Source organism: Saimiri boliviensis, chromosome 1 (genome assembly GCF_048565385.1).
Source record: "Saimiri boliviensis isolate mSaiBol1 chromosome 1, mSaiBol1.pri, whole genome shotgun sequence".
In the NCBI taxonomy this organism is placed as follows: domain Eukaryota; kingdom Metazoa; phylum Chordata; class Mammalia; order Primates; family Cebidae; genus Saimiri; species Saimiri boliviensis.
In genome coordinates, this window is record NC_133449.1 from 228,557,861 (window position 1) to 228,574,303 (window position 16,443).

Sequence of the window (16,443 nt, forward strand, 5' to 3'; positions counted from 1 at the left end):
CAGAGGAACTTCTATACATCTGAAAAGTTTTTTCTTGCTTGAGTCTTCATTAAAAAACATATTTACATGATTATGGTTCATTCACTAATTGATTCATCCAATAAACTTTGGATGGATAAAAAGTACTGGCCTAGTATCATGGAGCATAAGCACTAGCATTCCAAAAGAGACCCCTCACTTTTGCCCCACCAAGTCTGGTTCCCACCAGGTTTCTTGTGTTCACTTTCAGTTTTTACTTTAAATAACAGTATTTTTTTAAATGTGATTAATCAAATAAGCTTTTACATAAGATTGGAAAACGAAACAAAAATACTGAAAAATATCTAAGACTAGACAAGAAAAACAAAATAGTGCCTGAAAAAAAAAAACTCACCTCTGCATCTTCCCCAAAGAATCTATACTTATATCCACATTCCACACACAGAACTGCATCTTTGTGCTGCTGCTTCATTTCTATGTATTGTAATTCTAGCGGCGTATAGATGCTTTTGGACCGTTTGTTAGCTGGTTTAGAATCAGTTTTCTGTAAATTTTCATCACTTGTATTTGATGATCCAAAATGACTGAGATCAAAAAGTGTGTCCTGGCAACAAAAAGATTTATAAAGTTTTAAAATATTAACCATAATAATAAGTTCCCAGAGACGGAAAATGCAAACCTGGCAAAAAGCTAACACTTGGTGAATCTAGGTGAAAAGTTTATAGAAGCACATTGCAGCATTCAGGCAAATTATCCATAGGTTACAACTATTTTCAAAGTAAAAGGTTAAAAAAATTATAAGCCCACTAAGCTCTCCTATAATTTTTATGCAAATTTTGAAAGTCTAAATAGCTTAATGTTTTATATGTCTTTTTAAATCTGATTTCATTAACTCAATTAACATTTCTTTTCTTTTTATTATTTATTCTCAGGTGTGTAATGCACAAAAAGCCAATGGGGGCAAATCTGGCTCCCTCTCAGGAGTAGGGCAAAACAACTCTGAGCAAAGCATGCCAACAGATAAAGCTGCACTTAATGTTTTATACTTCCAAGCACACTGTAAAAGACAGCACATTCTACGAATTCTTATTCCAAGAAAGAACCATGATTCTTTTGGTAAACAAACATGAGAAAGAGCTGTTAAAAAAACATACAGCACAAGGCCACATTTTCAACATCAGTACTCCTACTATTCTTAGCTTCCTGTGATGAACCATAATTAATTCCAATTCACAGCTTAGGGAAAATTACTTGCTTATTAGACTTAATTTAGAAAAATGGAAATGAGACAAATTTATAGGCTGAATCCAACTTCTAATTAATTGACACTCTGTCACTGCCAACTTCTAAAAATTTACCCAGCTCCCCCTACAATCAAAAATATGGCCTAAAAGTCTTGTGGCCAAAAAGAAGAGGGGAGAGTAAAAGAAAAATGCCTAGGAACGGGAACCCCCAATCCAAAAGAAAACCCAGAAACATGTACACTCTGTAGCTGCCAAATGTTTAAAACAATTCAGCTTCACCAGGACATCAAGTAAAGATACTAACTTTTCAAAAAACCTCAATTTATTTGAATAGTGCAGTCCAGCAAACCTCCAAAGATCAGCAATAGGAAGACGGTAAGGTTTGGAGAGGTTGGCAAGAGAAATGCAGGTCATTATGATGGCGGTGGCAGCACCTCTGGAGCAGCTGCTACCATAATGCCAGCTGCAGTAGAAGAGGCACAGCGAGGGCTGCGTGTTCCACAGAGCCAGCAGGAGCCAGGAATGGGTGGAAGCCTCACCCTCTTCTGCTATGGCAGGGCGAGAACCTTGTATTCCCCAGGCACAGCTGTGGCTGGCCAGCCACGGCTGCAAACCTGGACATCTCTGGGCTCTTGGGGGCTAGCAGCAGGCAGGAGCCCCACCCTCCTGGTACAGTTGCAGCTGCCCAAGCTGCAGCTGTGGACCCCAGCATTTCTGCACTCTCAGGGACCCAGGAAGGGAACTTCCCTTCCCTCCCACTGCCTGCTCCCACTGCCTGGCCTCTCCCAGCTCCCAGAACCCACTCTGCTCTCCGAGCAAAGTTGAGGCTACGCCCAGGATTGTTGCAACCCGGCCAGGTGTGCACATGTTGAAGGCAGTGCTAACATGTCAGCCCCCTGCTGCCTTGGCCCCGCTCTGGACTTTGGGCACTGATGAGTACAGGAGGAAGGCAGCTCAGAGCTGTCCTGCAGGTGTCCCTTGGCACAAACAGCCTGGGTGCCATGGATTACAGCAGGAGGCAGACAGAGTCCTGGGCAGACAGGAGCAGGTTGGAGTGAAGCCCCCTTCAAGCCAGGAACAGCCTAAAGCCTGGGGGCCAGGCTGAAGAACCAGAATTAGAACTTAAGGTGCTTTTTATGGGCTCGCCCATGGCAGCCCATGAACAAAGCAGCACATACTTCCTCCTCTCAAGCCCATACAAACCCAAGACACAGCCAAACTTGAAGAGACAAGTAGACAACCTGACTGCAGAGAGAAGCTACCTGCTCCAGGGTCTCCTCTCTGTGGAAGGCTGAACACTTACAAGGATGCCCTGCCTGCAGAAAGGCGCTACCCACTGGAGGTCTCCCCTGAGATGTTCTGTCACTCAAGAAAGCTCCTCATTGCCTTGCTCACCCTCCATTTGTTCACATACTTCATTCATCCTAGACACAGGACAAGAACCCGGGACCCAGCGAATGGCAGGGCTAAAAATGCTGTAACAAAAACAGGCTTGAAACGCATCCCTTGCTTGCCACACTGCAGCAAGAAGAAGGAGAAAAGAGCTGTGGCCCTTCGGGGAGCCTAGACCTAGGAGATCCCTGAGCCAGGTCTATGATACCCTCTCTGGGGCTGTGCAGTTCCTGGCATCTCCAAGCTTCTAGGTGCCAGCCGTGGAAGCTACCTGCGGTATGCCTTGGTTCAGCCCTTATCCATCCTGGCACCTGGAGCTGCCTGCCCCACTAAAGCCGGCATGCCTGGCTGTGCACAGTGGCCAGACCCCATGCTCACTCACTCACACACCCCTCACCACTCTGCTCCTGGCTCACCCTTGGCAGCCATGAGATTCAGGCCAAAAGCACAAGACGAGCACAGCCTGCCAGGCTGAATGGGCAGAACAAGCCCACCTGGCCCAAGCAGAAACTCAGGCAAAGGCCCCACTAGTCACAGAGGTTTACAGCTGGTGAAGTGAGACCCCAAGGATGACATAACAATTACCCTAGACCTGAGAATGAATTTGCTTTTAATGTTGATGGGTTTACTATTCTGTTATTGTAATTTTTTTTTTTTTTTTTTGGTTCCCCAGGTTGGAGTGCAGTGGTGCAATCTCAGTTCATTGTAATCTCTGCCTCCCGGGTTCAAGTGATTCTCCTGTCTCAGCCTCCTGAGTAGCTGGGACTACAGGGACATGCCACCACACTCAGCTAATTTTTGTATTTTTAGCAGAAACAGGGTTTCACTATGTTTCAAGACATAGATTTCACTATGTCTTGAACTCCCGACCTCGTGATCTGCCCACCTCAGCCTCCCAAGTGCTGGGATTACAGGCGTGAGCCACCATACCCAGCCAGAAAATATGTTTCTTACATTTTAAAAGCTTATTCTTTATACTTTATTCATTTAGGAAAGAGATAAGCTTCCAAAAAAAAAGTTTTATCCTTACAGGATGCTAACAATTAAATCGATCTAAAATTTTGAATATTAAGCAGCCTTTTTTTAACTTTCATTTTAAGTTCAAAGGTACATGTGCAGGTTTCTTATATAGGTAAACTTGTGTCATGAGGTTTGTTGTACAGATTAACACCTGTGTGACAAAATAAGCAACTTTTTAAAAAATGCTTTGGGTGGAAATACTTATCAGATACATTACATTCTATTTCATATTCCCAGAGACAATACGCTGAACTCAATTTAACCTTGTCTGGACAATTCAGAGTGATCAGAATGTATTTCAAAACCTGTTGAGAGTTACGGTGTTGCTGGCCCCACCCTAATGGTCCTGGACCATGGGGCATTTTTGTTCATTCAGTAGCTCTTTGCCATTCCTCCATGTCTTTCCATGCCATCAAACGACTTATCACTTGTAATAATAGCATTGCTTCTAGGTGCCCCCTCTATCTGGTAACTTCTAATTTCCTGTGATGTGGAAATGCCAAGTTGGTCATTCTATGTATAAAGCAGTAATGGATACGCTCTTCTAAGACCTTGGTGTAAATGCTCCGAACAATAAAGTGAGCTTTAATGGATAAACTTTATGACTTCTATGCTTAATAACCATTATACTCAGGTGAACTGCTTCTAAGTATTAAAGGAGATTAAAAACAAAAACACCTTTTTTTCCTGATGATCTAAGATAAGTCAATTAGTATTAGTCAACCTGTCTGAGGGAGGAGTTCATGGATCTGGACTTTGTGGGAAAGGTGTGAACTCTAAAATTATAGGCAAAATTTTGTTGGCTTGAGAATTTTTCTGAGGAAAAAGGCCAACAGCTTTCATTAGAATTTCAATTACTCAAATATATGTAAACACACACACACACACATATGTAGAACCATTTCTCTAATTCCATGGTTGTCAACCATGACTACGAATTAAAATGACCATTTTTCCTTTAGTCCTACCTCCTCTGGAGGTTAAGGTGGGAGGACTGCTTGAGCCCAGGGGCTTGAGACTACGGTGAACTGTAATCACACCAGTGAACTGTAATCACTACAGTGAACTGTAATGCACTCTAGCCTGGGCAACAGAGCGAGACCCCATCTATAAAAATAAAATATAAAATAAAATGCACGCTTTTTAAAAATAGCCATGCCCATTTCTCAGTGAAAGCCAATTAAATTAGACTCTGAGGAAAGGATCTTAATGGCCATTTTTGTTTTAAGTCCTCCAGGTGATTCCAGTGTAAAGCTAAGGCTGAGAACCGATCACTATTCTGAATTACAGATTTCAATAATGGATCATGAGTTAAATTCCCTGATTTTGCAAGATTAAAGCCGTTTGCAAGACCATGAAAAGTCTCAAAACAAATAGTGGATAAAGTAAAAAGCCCATGTTCATCTGGCTTACATTTGAATTTACTTTCTACCTTTCCAGCTTTCAACTAAAACCTCAAAACATCTAAGTTGCCCATCATGATTTTCCATGGTAGTCATGGAAACTCTAAGAAGGACTGTAAGAAACTGTGCTTGTATTAATCATCAGTAAAGAATCCCTCCAAGTCAAGGGCTCCTGATCCAGGCAGTACCTCAGAATTATCTGGAAGACTTTTGCTTTCTTCTCAGACAAACCAATTAATCCCTCCCAAAACACAGTAAATCAGACTCTCCAGGGATGTAAAAAACTAAACTAAAACACAAAAGCTCCCTCAGCTGATGCAGAACACCATCCAACTTCAGGAACCACTGCCATGAATGACCATGATATGCTTTCTGCATGTCAAAATTGTATTCATTCTTCAAGACTCATCTCAAATTTACCAGAGAACCTGACAATACTTCAGAACCCACTATTCTAGGTAACAGGATACTCATCTATAGCAGTTACATACCTTTGGATTAATTTGACATTTCGAATCTTTAGAAGAAACCGCATTCTTTGCACGTAGAAGACTGATATCATCAAAATCAGTACATTTGGGCAGAACTGCAAATCTCTCCTGCAGAGATTCTGTCTGGACTCTATTTTGAGGAGGGGCAGAATCGCAGCAGAATTCTTTCAGTTTTTCCAGAGACTTTAAAACATTCCTCGTCCTCAGACATTTCTTTGGCTCTTAGGTAGCAAATAAGAAGAAAATAGAACAACAGTATTTTGGTCTCATTATGTCAATTCATAACCAGCATAGAATTTTTTAAAGAGGTTGATTACTAAAGCAACAAACCTAACTATAATGTGACAAAAAAAAAAAAAAAAAAAAGAAAGAAACACTGTGTTTCAGGTAAAGATGGCATATAAAACATAGATCTAATTTCAGTCATTCCTGAAACCTCACTGGTAAAGTTTTTTTCTTTTTCTTCTTTTTCTTTTTTTTAAGACATAAGCCCATAAGGACAGAGAAAAGAGGAGAGGTAACAATCGCAAATGAGAAGTCTAAAGCTAGAAAGGAAAACAAATGAACATAACCAATTGCGCACACCTGAAAGCTAAATCCTACGTTAGTAATTAGGAAAACCAAGAACCAGCTCTACTTACAACACAAAATGCTCAAAAGAGTCAGGAATTAGGGTACCAGTCACTCTGGAAAAGAAATAAAGGGAAGTTCTAAAATAAAAAGGATTGGTTCAAAGCAATTTGTTCCCTAAACCCCTGCCACACTCGAAGCTTAAAGACAACTGTTCGCCTCAGCAGGCAACTGGAGATTTCTTCCCTGGAAAGGCAAAACAAGCCCAGTTGATGGAGTACTGTACCTAACCCAGAAGGATGATAGAAACATAGGCATATTGTATGCTGAGATCCACAGCACGGCCTCTCCAGAACCCAGACAGCCAGAGCACTTCTCTCCAGGCAGAAGCTGGAAAGGCTATTGACTGGAAAATCTAACTAGCCCAAGGAGAAAGACTTGACATCCACATCAGAAGGGGTTCACCAAGAAAACCAAATCACCATACTCAGACACATCATCACTTTGCCCATGATATGCTTTCTGCATATGAAAATTGTATTCATTCTTCAAGACCCATCTCAAATCTACCTTTTCCATAAAACCTGCTAATTTTCCCAGCTTAAAATCATCTTTTCTTTCTCTGTGTTCCTATAACAAGATCACATCTGCCTGTGGCACTCATTACAGTCTGCCAGTTGGCAGTTTTTCATAAGCGAGCAATCCACAAAAGAAGGGAAACTATCATTTTCTGGATCCCTACCATGTACAAGAACACATTACTTCATCATTTAGAGCAATACTATTAGGTTGGTGCTACTAAATACAAAGGAACTGGGACTGCCCACATTTATCACCTGTCACCTTCCCTACTAAAGCAAAACACTCTAGGGCAAGAGTTGTGTTTTGTTCATTTCTAAAAGCTCAAATTTTTCCCTATTTATATTTAAACATCTTCACAGGCTTTCATTATGTCTCCTGTAAATTTTCTTTTTCTTTTTTTTTTTTTTTAAGACGGAGTTTCGCTCTTGTTACCCAGGCTGGAGTGCAATGGCGCGATCTCGGCTCACCGCAACCTCCGCCTCCTGGGTTCGGGCAATTCTCCTGCCTCAGCCTCCTCAGTAGCTGGGATTACAGGCACGCGCCACCACGCCCAGCTAGTTTTTTGTATTTTTAGTAGAGACGGGGTTTCACCATGTTGACCAAGATGGTCTCGATCTCTTGACCTCGTGATCCACCCGCCTCGGCCTCCCAAAGTGCTGGGATTACAGGCTTGAGCCACCGCGCCTGGCTCTCCTGTAAATTTTCTAGCTAGAAAAATGTAAATTTGACTCTTCTTTCAAATACATATTCACCTTATTTACTATATTCTCTTTTTCAAAATGTATATTTTTATCACTCTTGAAATGTATACTATAAGTATGTATCTTATACAAAGACTTCCCTCCTACAGACACACACAAAAAATAAAAAAATAAAAAAACTTTGCATGGAATGGAGGTGGGGTGAAGATCTTGGAGCTGTATTTGTCGGGAAAAAAAAAATATTGTGAAAGTTGATCATGTGAATTGGGTCACTCTTGTCATAATTAAAACGGAGTAGAGAGGCCAGGTGAAAAAGCATTGAGAGCATATATCACTGCTCCAAAAATGTAATTCTCTGCAAGCCTATCTGCTAAAACTGCCTATTGTAACCCGAAACCAATTTTACCCGACAGCTGCTAAAATAACCTGCTGTGACTCTAAGATTAGTTTTACCTCTTGGGGTCATTCACCAATCAGTTTGCCAGTTCCTCCAAATTTTCCTAGTACCAATGAACCTTCTTTCAAAACAATACAGTTTCTTTTTCTTTTTCTGTTTTTTTTTTAGACAGAGTCTTACTCTGTCACCCAAGCTGGAGTGCATGCCATCAAGGTTCACTGCAATCTTGACGTACCAGGTTCAAAAGATCCTCCCACCTCAGCTTCCTGAGTGGCTAGGACTATAGGCAAGTGTCACCATGCCCAACTAATTTAAAATTTTGTATATAGATGGGGTCTCCCTATGTTGGCCAGGCTGGTCTCCAACTCCTGAGCTCAATCCTCCTGCTTTGGCCTCCCAAAACGTTGGGAGTACAGGTGTGAGTCACTGATCCTGGCTCATGTCTCCCTTTTAATAAAACCTCCAATTTTTTTCTTTGCCCTTCAAACATACCAAAGACCACCTGGTATGTATGTATGTCCCAAACTGCAACTCCTGCGTCCCAAATTTAAAAAATTGTTTTTTTGAGACAGAGTCTCACTCTGTCACCCAGCCTAGAATGCAATGGCGCAAACTCAGCTCAATTCAACCTCCACCTCATGGGTTCAAGTGATTCTCCTGCCTCAGCCTCCTGAGTAGCTAGGATTACAGGCATGTGCCACCATACTTGGCTAATTTTTATATTTTTAGTAGAAGTGGGGTTTCACCATGTTGGCCAGGCTGGTCTCAAACTCCTGAACTCAGGTGATCAGCCCGCCTCAGCCTCCCAAAGTGCTGGGATTAAAGGCATGAGCCACCGCACCTGGCCCCGAATCAAATATTTGAAATTTAGAGATTTCTCTTTATATTTTATTTGACAGTATTTAAAACAAAAGTGTTAAAAACAGAGATGAAATAATCAGGGACTCTTATGGCTGGCAGATGCTGTATTGAATAATAAATAAATACTTAGTCACTTCCTAAAACTTACTACAGTTGTCAATGACAGCCTTGCATCATTTAATGATGGGCATATGTTATAAAGAATGTGTCATTAGGTGATTTCATCGCCGTGTGCACATCAGAGAGTATGCTTACACAAACCTAGATGGTATAGCCTCCTACACACCTAGGCTGCATGGTATAGTGTATTGTTCCAAGGCTGTAAACCTGGACAGCATGTTACTGTACTGAATACTAGAGACAACTGTAACACAATGGCAAGTATCTGTGTATCTAAACATATTTAAAAATAGAAATAGTACAGTTAAAATACCTAATATAATCTTGCAAGATTCATGTTGTAGAGGTGGTCCCTCACTGACTGACCTTAGGCAGCATATGACTGTATTTATATTCTTCAAGTTACTAATGTCTACTGTCTCTGTATCTTGGAAATACAATTTAATGGTTTGCTACTGCAACTATGCATCTCTTTCCAACTCTAAAAAAGTCAAGCCTTAGGCATGTGACTAAAGTAGCCCTAGAGTAAGAGCACTATAGACCTTCTCCACTGAAGTTTAAAAACAATCCTTAAAAAGAAAAAGGTGATTCAAAGGAATTTAACTGCTTGCCAGATCAGAGTCCAACACTCCAAGGAAATACAAACTCCAGCAGGAGACAACACAGAATTCAACATATCCATGATCCAACTAATTAGTTACTAGACATGCAAAAGTAGGAAAAATCTGTCCAGGGATGCAGACCCAGAAATCATAGAGATGATGCAATCAATTAGCATATAAGAACAAGAAAATACAATTTATAAACATGCTCCACATAATCGAGAATGTAAAGGAAAACATGAGCAAAACAAGGAGCAAAAGGATTTCTTTTTAATAACCTTACTGAGATATAATTCATATAGAGAACTGGAAGATATTTTAAAAGAACAAAATAGAACTGCTAGAGATGAAATATGCAATACGGGAAATAAACATTTTATTGAATGAGATTTACAGCAGATTAGACATAGCAGAAGAAAAGACCACTGAACTAGAAAACAGAGCAGTAGAATCTATCCAAAATGAAGTACCAAGAGAAATAAGCCTGGAAAACAAATTAAAAGAACCTCAATGACTTAAGAGATAATATCAAGTAATTAACATCCCTGTAATAAACTGTCAGAGGGGGACACAAGGGAAAGACAGAAAAAATCAGAGACAGTAACAACCAAAAAAGTTTCCCACATTTAATAAGACCTATAAACTCAAAGACTCAAGAAGCTTTAAATGAGCTCTAAACAGAATAAAAATAAATGAAGAAATAAATAAAAAGTAAAAACCAGACAAAGACAGACAGGTGTGGTGGCTCACGCCTGTAATCCCAGCACTTTGGGAGGCTGAGGCAGGCGGATCATGAGGTCAGGTGTTCAAGACCAGCCTGGTCAACATGATAAAACCCCATCTCTACTAAAAATACAAAAATTACCCAGGCATGGTGGCGAGTACCTATAATCCCAGCTACTCTGGATGCGGAGGCGGGAGAACTGCTTAAACCTAGTGGGGCAGAGGTTGCAGTGAGCTGAGATCGCGCCACTGCACTCCAGCCTGGGTGACAGAGCAAGATTCCATCTCAAAAAAAAAAACAAAACAGAAAAGGTCCATCAAAATCAAATATATATTCCTGCAGATTATATGGAGAAAAAAAAATTAAACATGAAAACCAGTGATTAAGAGAAAAATCTTAAAAGCAACCAGAGAAAAAGACATATTAGGGAAATCAACCCTCTATAATTAAAAACAAAAAACCTTGATGTCATATATGCTAAAGGCTAAGGATCTCTGAAAAAATACAATGACTCTTCTAAACAGAACTTTTCTAATATATAGTTACCTTGTTTACTATGACTTCCTTTGTGCTAAAAATATATTTTTGAATCTTTTCCAATGTGATATGGTTTAACTGTGCCCTGACCCAAATCTCAATTTGAATTTTATCTCCCAGAATTTCCACGTGTTGTGGGAGGAACACAATGGTAGGTAACTGAATCATGGGGGCCGGTCTTTCCCGTGCTATTCCCATGATAGTGAATAAGTCTCAGCAGATCTGATGGGTTCATCAGGGGTTTCCGCTTTTGCTTCTTCCTCATTTTCTCTTGCCACCACCACACGTAAGAAGTGCCTTTCAACAAACTTGCAGGTTCTACAAAGGTATCCCAGAACATAAAGTAAAATTGAAAAAACAAAAAACAAAGAAGTGCCTTTTGCCTCCTGCCATGATTGTGAGGCCTCCCCAGACATGTGAAACTGTAAGTCCAATTAAACCTTTTCTTCTTCCCAGTCTCTGGTATGTCTTTATCAGCAGTGTGAAAACGGACTAATACAAAATGCATATTTTACTTTATTATTATTCCCTTGGTTTTCAAAATATGTACTTAGCTGGCTTTTCAAATGTACTAAGTTTGCTTGTGTATAAAAGTTTCCTTTCCCTGTGGATCCCAGGTATGAAAAAGAACTTGTTAATTGCAGAGTTAAGAACTGAGGTGGATATACAAAATGGAACACTACCCAGAAATAAAAAGGAATGAATGCATTAATAGAGTAGGCAAAATGACAAGACACAGAAAGCTGAACAGTAGGCGCCAGGAGTTGGGGGAAGGGATCACAGGGAGTTAGTGTTTCATGGGTAGAGTGACAGGATTGCAAGATTAAATGAGTTCTGGAGATGGATAGTGGTGATGGTTGCATAACAATATAAATGTACTAAATAGCCCTGAGCTATATACTTCAAAAATGTCTAGGATGTTATATTTTATATTATGTATATTTAACCAAAATAAAGAATTTTTTTAGAAAAGGGAATGAAGTACTGATACATGCTACAACATGGATGAGCCTTGAAAACTTACAGTAAGTGAAAGAAACCAGACACAAAAGGCCACATATTATATGATTCTATTGATAGAATAGTAAATCTACACAGAAAGTAGATTAGTGGTTATCCAGGGCTGGGGAGGGCTGCGGGAGAACAGGCGGTGGCTGTCAATGGGCATAGGGTTTCTTTTGGAGTGATGAAAATGTTCTAAAATTGACTTTGATAATGGTTGCACAACAGACATATTGGTTGAGAACTGTACTGTATGACTTGTATGAGAATTGTATCTTTTTTTTTTTTTTTTAAGACAGAGTCTCACTCTGTCATCAAAGATTATGCAGTGGCATAATCTCGGCTCACTGCAAGCTCCACCTCTCAGGCTCAAGCGATTCTCCTTCCTCATCCTCCCAAGTAGCTGGGATTACAGGTACCAGACACCATGCCCAGCTAATTTTTTGTATTTTTAGTAGAGACGGGGTTTCACCATGCTGGCCAGGATGGTCTCAAACTCCTGATCTCAGGTGATCCGCCTGCCTCAGCCTCCCAAAGTGCTGAGATTATAGGTATGAGCCACCATTCCTGGGCCCAAGAACTATGTCTTAATAATTGTTATTATTTTTAAAATTTAAAAAAAAAAAAAAAACTTGCCAGGTATGACAGCTCAGGCATGAAGTTCCAGCTACTGAGGGACCGAGGCAGGAGGATGGCTTGGGACCAGAATTTGAGACCAGCCTGGTCAACAGAGCAAGATCCTGTCTCTAAAATCTATATATACATTTTTTTAAAATTAGCCAGTCATAGTAGCATGCACTTGTGGTACCTGCTACTTAGGAAGCTGAGGCAGAAGGATAGCTTCAGCCCAGGAGTTTGGGGCTACATGAGCTATGATCCTACCACTACGTTCCAGCCTGATGACAGAGGTATACCTGTCTCTAAAAAATAAACTGAGGTGGAACAGCCACCCAGCTTCTGACTAGTGGATGATCCTCTCCCTTCTTCATTAGTAGCATATTTAACAAGTGGCAAAGGTCCTATTTTAAAATATGCCAAGTGTGTTATCTTATTTCAACAACGTTCTATCTCAGCTGTCCAATGTGGTCTTGGTTAAGTTACTTAACTGTGATAATCTCCAATTCTCTTTGTCTATCACCTACTTCTTTCTCTATAAAAACGGACAACAGGCCGAGCGCAGTGTCTCCTGTCTGTAATCCAAGCACTTTGAGAGGCCAAAGCGGGCAGATCACTTGAGGCCAGGAGTTCGAGACCACCCCAACTCAACATGGCAAAATCCTGTCTCTACCAAAAATATAAAAATTAGCCAGGTGTGGAGGTACACACCTGTAATCCCAGCTACTCAGGAGGCTGAGGCAGGAGAATCACTTGAACCCAGGAGGTGGAGTTTACAGTTTTACAGTGAGGCAAGACTGTGCCAGTTCACTTCAGCCTGGGCAACAGAGCAAGACCCTGTCTCAAAAAAAGAAAAAGAGGACAACAAGCATTCTTAGGAAGAAGAAATGAGCCACAAAAAGTCTCTAGAATAATAGCAGGCTTTTAAAAAAATCATAGGTATTCATTCAGTGTTTGTAGACCTCAAAAATGGGTCTCTGCAAAGTAATGAAGCAATGAAAGGTAGGTAGCCCCAGAAATGTAACATTAACACATGGCAAATTCTCTCAAGTCATGCCTCCTTGCATGCCTCCTCCAGAAAGGAAAAGTTTGAAGTTTACTTTTTTCCTTAGCCATACGTCTCCATTCCTGTAGTTATTTCATACTAAAGCTTTCGTGTTGACCATGAATCCAAATTTTACCTTTTATGGAAGGATTAATATTTTACATATATCTCCATTGGACAGATACCTCTACTGAACTGGGACTTCTTTTTTCTTCTTTCTTATTCTCTTTACCCAATTTCCTTGGGAATAATGAATATGGATTTCCTGTCTTCCCCTATCACAAATTCTCTGATACGAAAAACTGGAGAAAACTCTGCTCAACTGTCTATATGCAATACCACCTCTAGAAATCCAGGAACTCAGGAATTCAGGCACGCTTTTTGTTTGTTTGTTTTTTGTTTTGTTTTGTTTTTTGACACAGAATCTCATGCTGTTGCCAAGGCTAGAATGCAGTGGCACAATCTAGGATTACTGCAACCTCCGCCTCCCAAGCTCAAGTGATTCTCCTGCCTCAGCCTCCCGAGTAGCTGGGATTATAGGCAACCACCATAATGCCCAGCTAATTTTTGTAGAGACAGGATTTCACCATATTGGTCAGGCTGGTCTTGAACTCCTGATCTCAGGTGATCTGCCTGCCTTGGCCTCTCAAACTGCTGAGATTGCAGGCATGAGCCACGGCGCACAGCCTAGGCATGCTGTTTTTATTCAATTCCTTTTACATACACAAAGAGCAGGTCCAGGCAAAAAAAAAAAAAGGTGGGGGGAAGAGTAGATCTACATGTCCTGATATTGAAAACTGTTCAAAATGTTCTATTAAGTGGAAAAAGATAGTAGTAAATTAGTATAGAATATAATCTGTAAAATATCATTATTTAAACTACTTTGTGGGCTTATGAGTATGCACATATACACATGTATAAATTTTAAAATCTGGAAGTATATATACAGAACACCAATTAGCAGTGGGCCTTACTGAAAGCGGGGCATTATGGGGTCTATCACTGCCTACCTTCCAAATTTCTGTACTGTTTGAAATTCTGTTAGCAAGAATGTTTTATAACAAGGACAAAAATAGCTAGAAGGAATAAAAAAGTTGGGAGAACTAGAGCTAAATTGCAGAATTCTAGCTCTACCATCCCCTTAATCTCCTATACACATAACCATCACCTATAGCTGGCCACTCTGCTCAGGCACAAAAGGGACCTTTCTCCACAAAGAAAAAAGACACAACTCCAAAAGGCTCTTCTGCCCTCGAAAATTGAAGAATACCAGAGCCATGACTGAAGAGAAAAAAGAATCCCCCACAACTCACCAGAGTTGCCAGATATTCCCAGATCACTTCCTCCTTCTTTTTCTTGGGTTTTCTTTACTTTCTTTTTAACAGGCCCATCATTTTCCAATGGTCTCTTCCTACTTCTGTCCATTTCTGTAGTCTGTATCAAGAAGGGTAGAAAATGATGTGTTATCTCTATTCTGAGAAAGCTTCATGTATGTGAAGTAATTTAAACCTTACATCTGAATGACAAACTCCTTGCCATCCACTCTTCATAGAATCCCCTACTTTTAGCCTATGGGGAAAAGTCTATGGGTGAACTGTTTTGAACACCATCAAAGACAAGGTAGAGTCTGATGACTGAAGTCAGGAGCCTCAGCAACTCAAGCCCTGGTAGAATTAATTGAAACCAAGGCTGGTTACCTGTCTTGACTCAATAATCAGCCTTCAGCTTTCTCTAATTATAAAACTTGAATCACCCTAATTACATATGTTAAATAAAATACTTCTAAGAAATAAACAGCTACGTAGCAAAGGCACAATTAGAGGGGAAAAGATAGGTAATAAAAGAACAGAATCATTTTTGACATGTTCATTCCAATTTAAGTGTTTCCGGTTTAAATGGTTTATGTTCATCAATAAAGATGTGACAAGATTATGAACTTCTTTTGGCAGAAAACCTGCAAAAAGCATACGTAAATCCTTCACCAACTACCCTCTAAATGGTGGTCAAAATTTTGGTGAATTCATGATAATGTAGGTCATCGTTAAAAAAAAAAAAAAAACACAAAACAAAACAGAAAAGGAGTAATCACTTTAAGGGAGAAATATACAAGAAGGGAACGAGATTTTGAAGCACCCAAGCTGTAATCTACATTAAAACACAGTAGGTGGCTAAAAACCTGTTTTCAATGCCCTTCCACAGCCTCAGTTTGAGAAATACTGTGCAGAGAGCCCCAATAAGGGGCTTTTCCCGTGGCAGTATCTGTGGTTTAAAAACAAACAAACGTACCTATTGCGTTGAAGCATGGCAACAGGAAGGACCCCATGATTAATCACATCTATAACTATCCTAAGAAACTTTATCCACCCAAATTGTATTTCAGACTATATTATCTAAACTACAAAAAGTGCAGTCACTGGGGAACTGCACAGTATGATTGCTTTTAACCTAATGATTTGAAATACTGAGCAATGCTGCGGCAGCCTTAAAAACGGGAGACCTAACAGCAGCTTCCTTCTAGTCAGCCAATCCAGCACTTTTTAAATCAGTGAAACCCTTCAACCACCAAGAAAAAAAAAAAAATGGAGGTTAAAAGACGCAGCCCTTGCCCACAAGCCCCCTCGTCAGGAGACCTTAGTTCCTGTCTCAGGCCTGCCATTAAAAACCTGCGTGACCGTGGCCTATCAGCTCAAATGGAAGTGCTAAAACCTCAACGCTACACCTAGAACTTAGCCCCGGCTAGGCCCTTCCCACCTTCCCCTTTCTCGGCCCGCCCCTTCCTCCTCCAGCCCTATCGTCTGGCGGAGGGTCCCGACCTCCGCGCCTCACCCACAAGCCCCGCCCCCTGGTCCCGACGGCTCGGCCCAGTTCCGGACAGCACCCACCACGTGCGGCGGCAGCTGGGGCGGGAAAGTGGACGCTGGGGGCGCTGCGGCGTCAGGGTCCACCTGGTCGGCTGCACCCGCGGAGGAGGAGGTGGATTTCAGAGTTCCCGTAGACTGGAAAAATCGGCTCAAAACAGCTTGCCGCGCAGGGGCTGCGCTGGAGGCAGCGAGGCCGCCCGAAGCAGGCTTCCGGCGAGACATGGCAGGGCAAGGATGGCAGCCAGGAAGCAGGGCACGGCCGGGAGCGCGAGCCCGCGGCCTCAGTTCCCAGGCGTC

At 41.1% G+C, this 16,443-nt stretch overlaps 1 protein-coding gene across 4 annotated transcripts in view; it reads right to left on the minus strand.

Moving 5' to 3' along the window:
- Positions 1-16,443, minus strand: part of MSH3 (mutS homolog 3) — a 265,070-nt gene that overhangs the window by 219,481 nt on the left and 29,146 nt on the right. Inside the window, exons 1-4 of one of the 4 annotated variants that reach the window (XM_074384261.1) lie at positions 16,168-16,368; positions 14,599-14,719; positions 5,530-5,750; positions 374-583 (exon numbers count right to left, since the gene is read on the minus strand). In XM_074384261.1, coding sequence (XP_074240362.1) covers positions 374-583; positions 5,530-5,750; positions 14,599-14,719; positions 16,168-16,368 — 753 coding nt within the window. Of the gene's footprint in view, positions 1-373; positions 584-5,529; positions 5,751-14,598; positions 14,720-15,571; positions 16,031-16,167; positions 16,369-16,443 lie in introns of those variants that run through there. The other 3 variants (XM_074384264.1, XM_074384262.1, XM_074384265.1) reach the window with 3 other exon arrangements.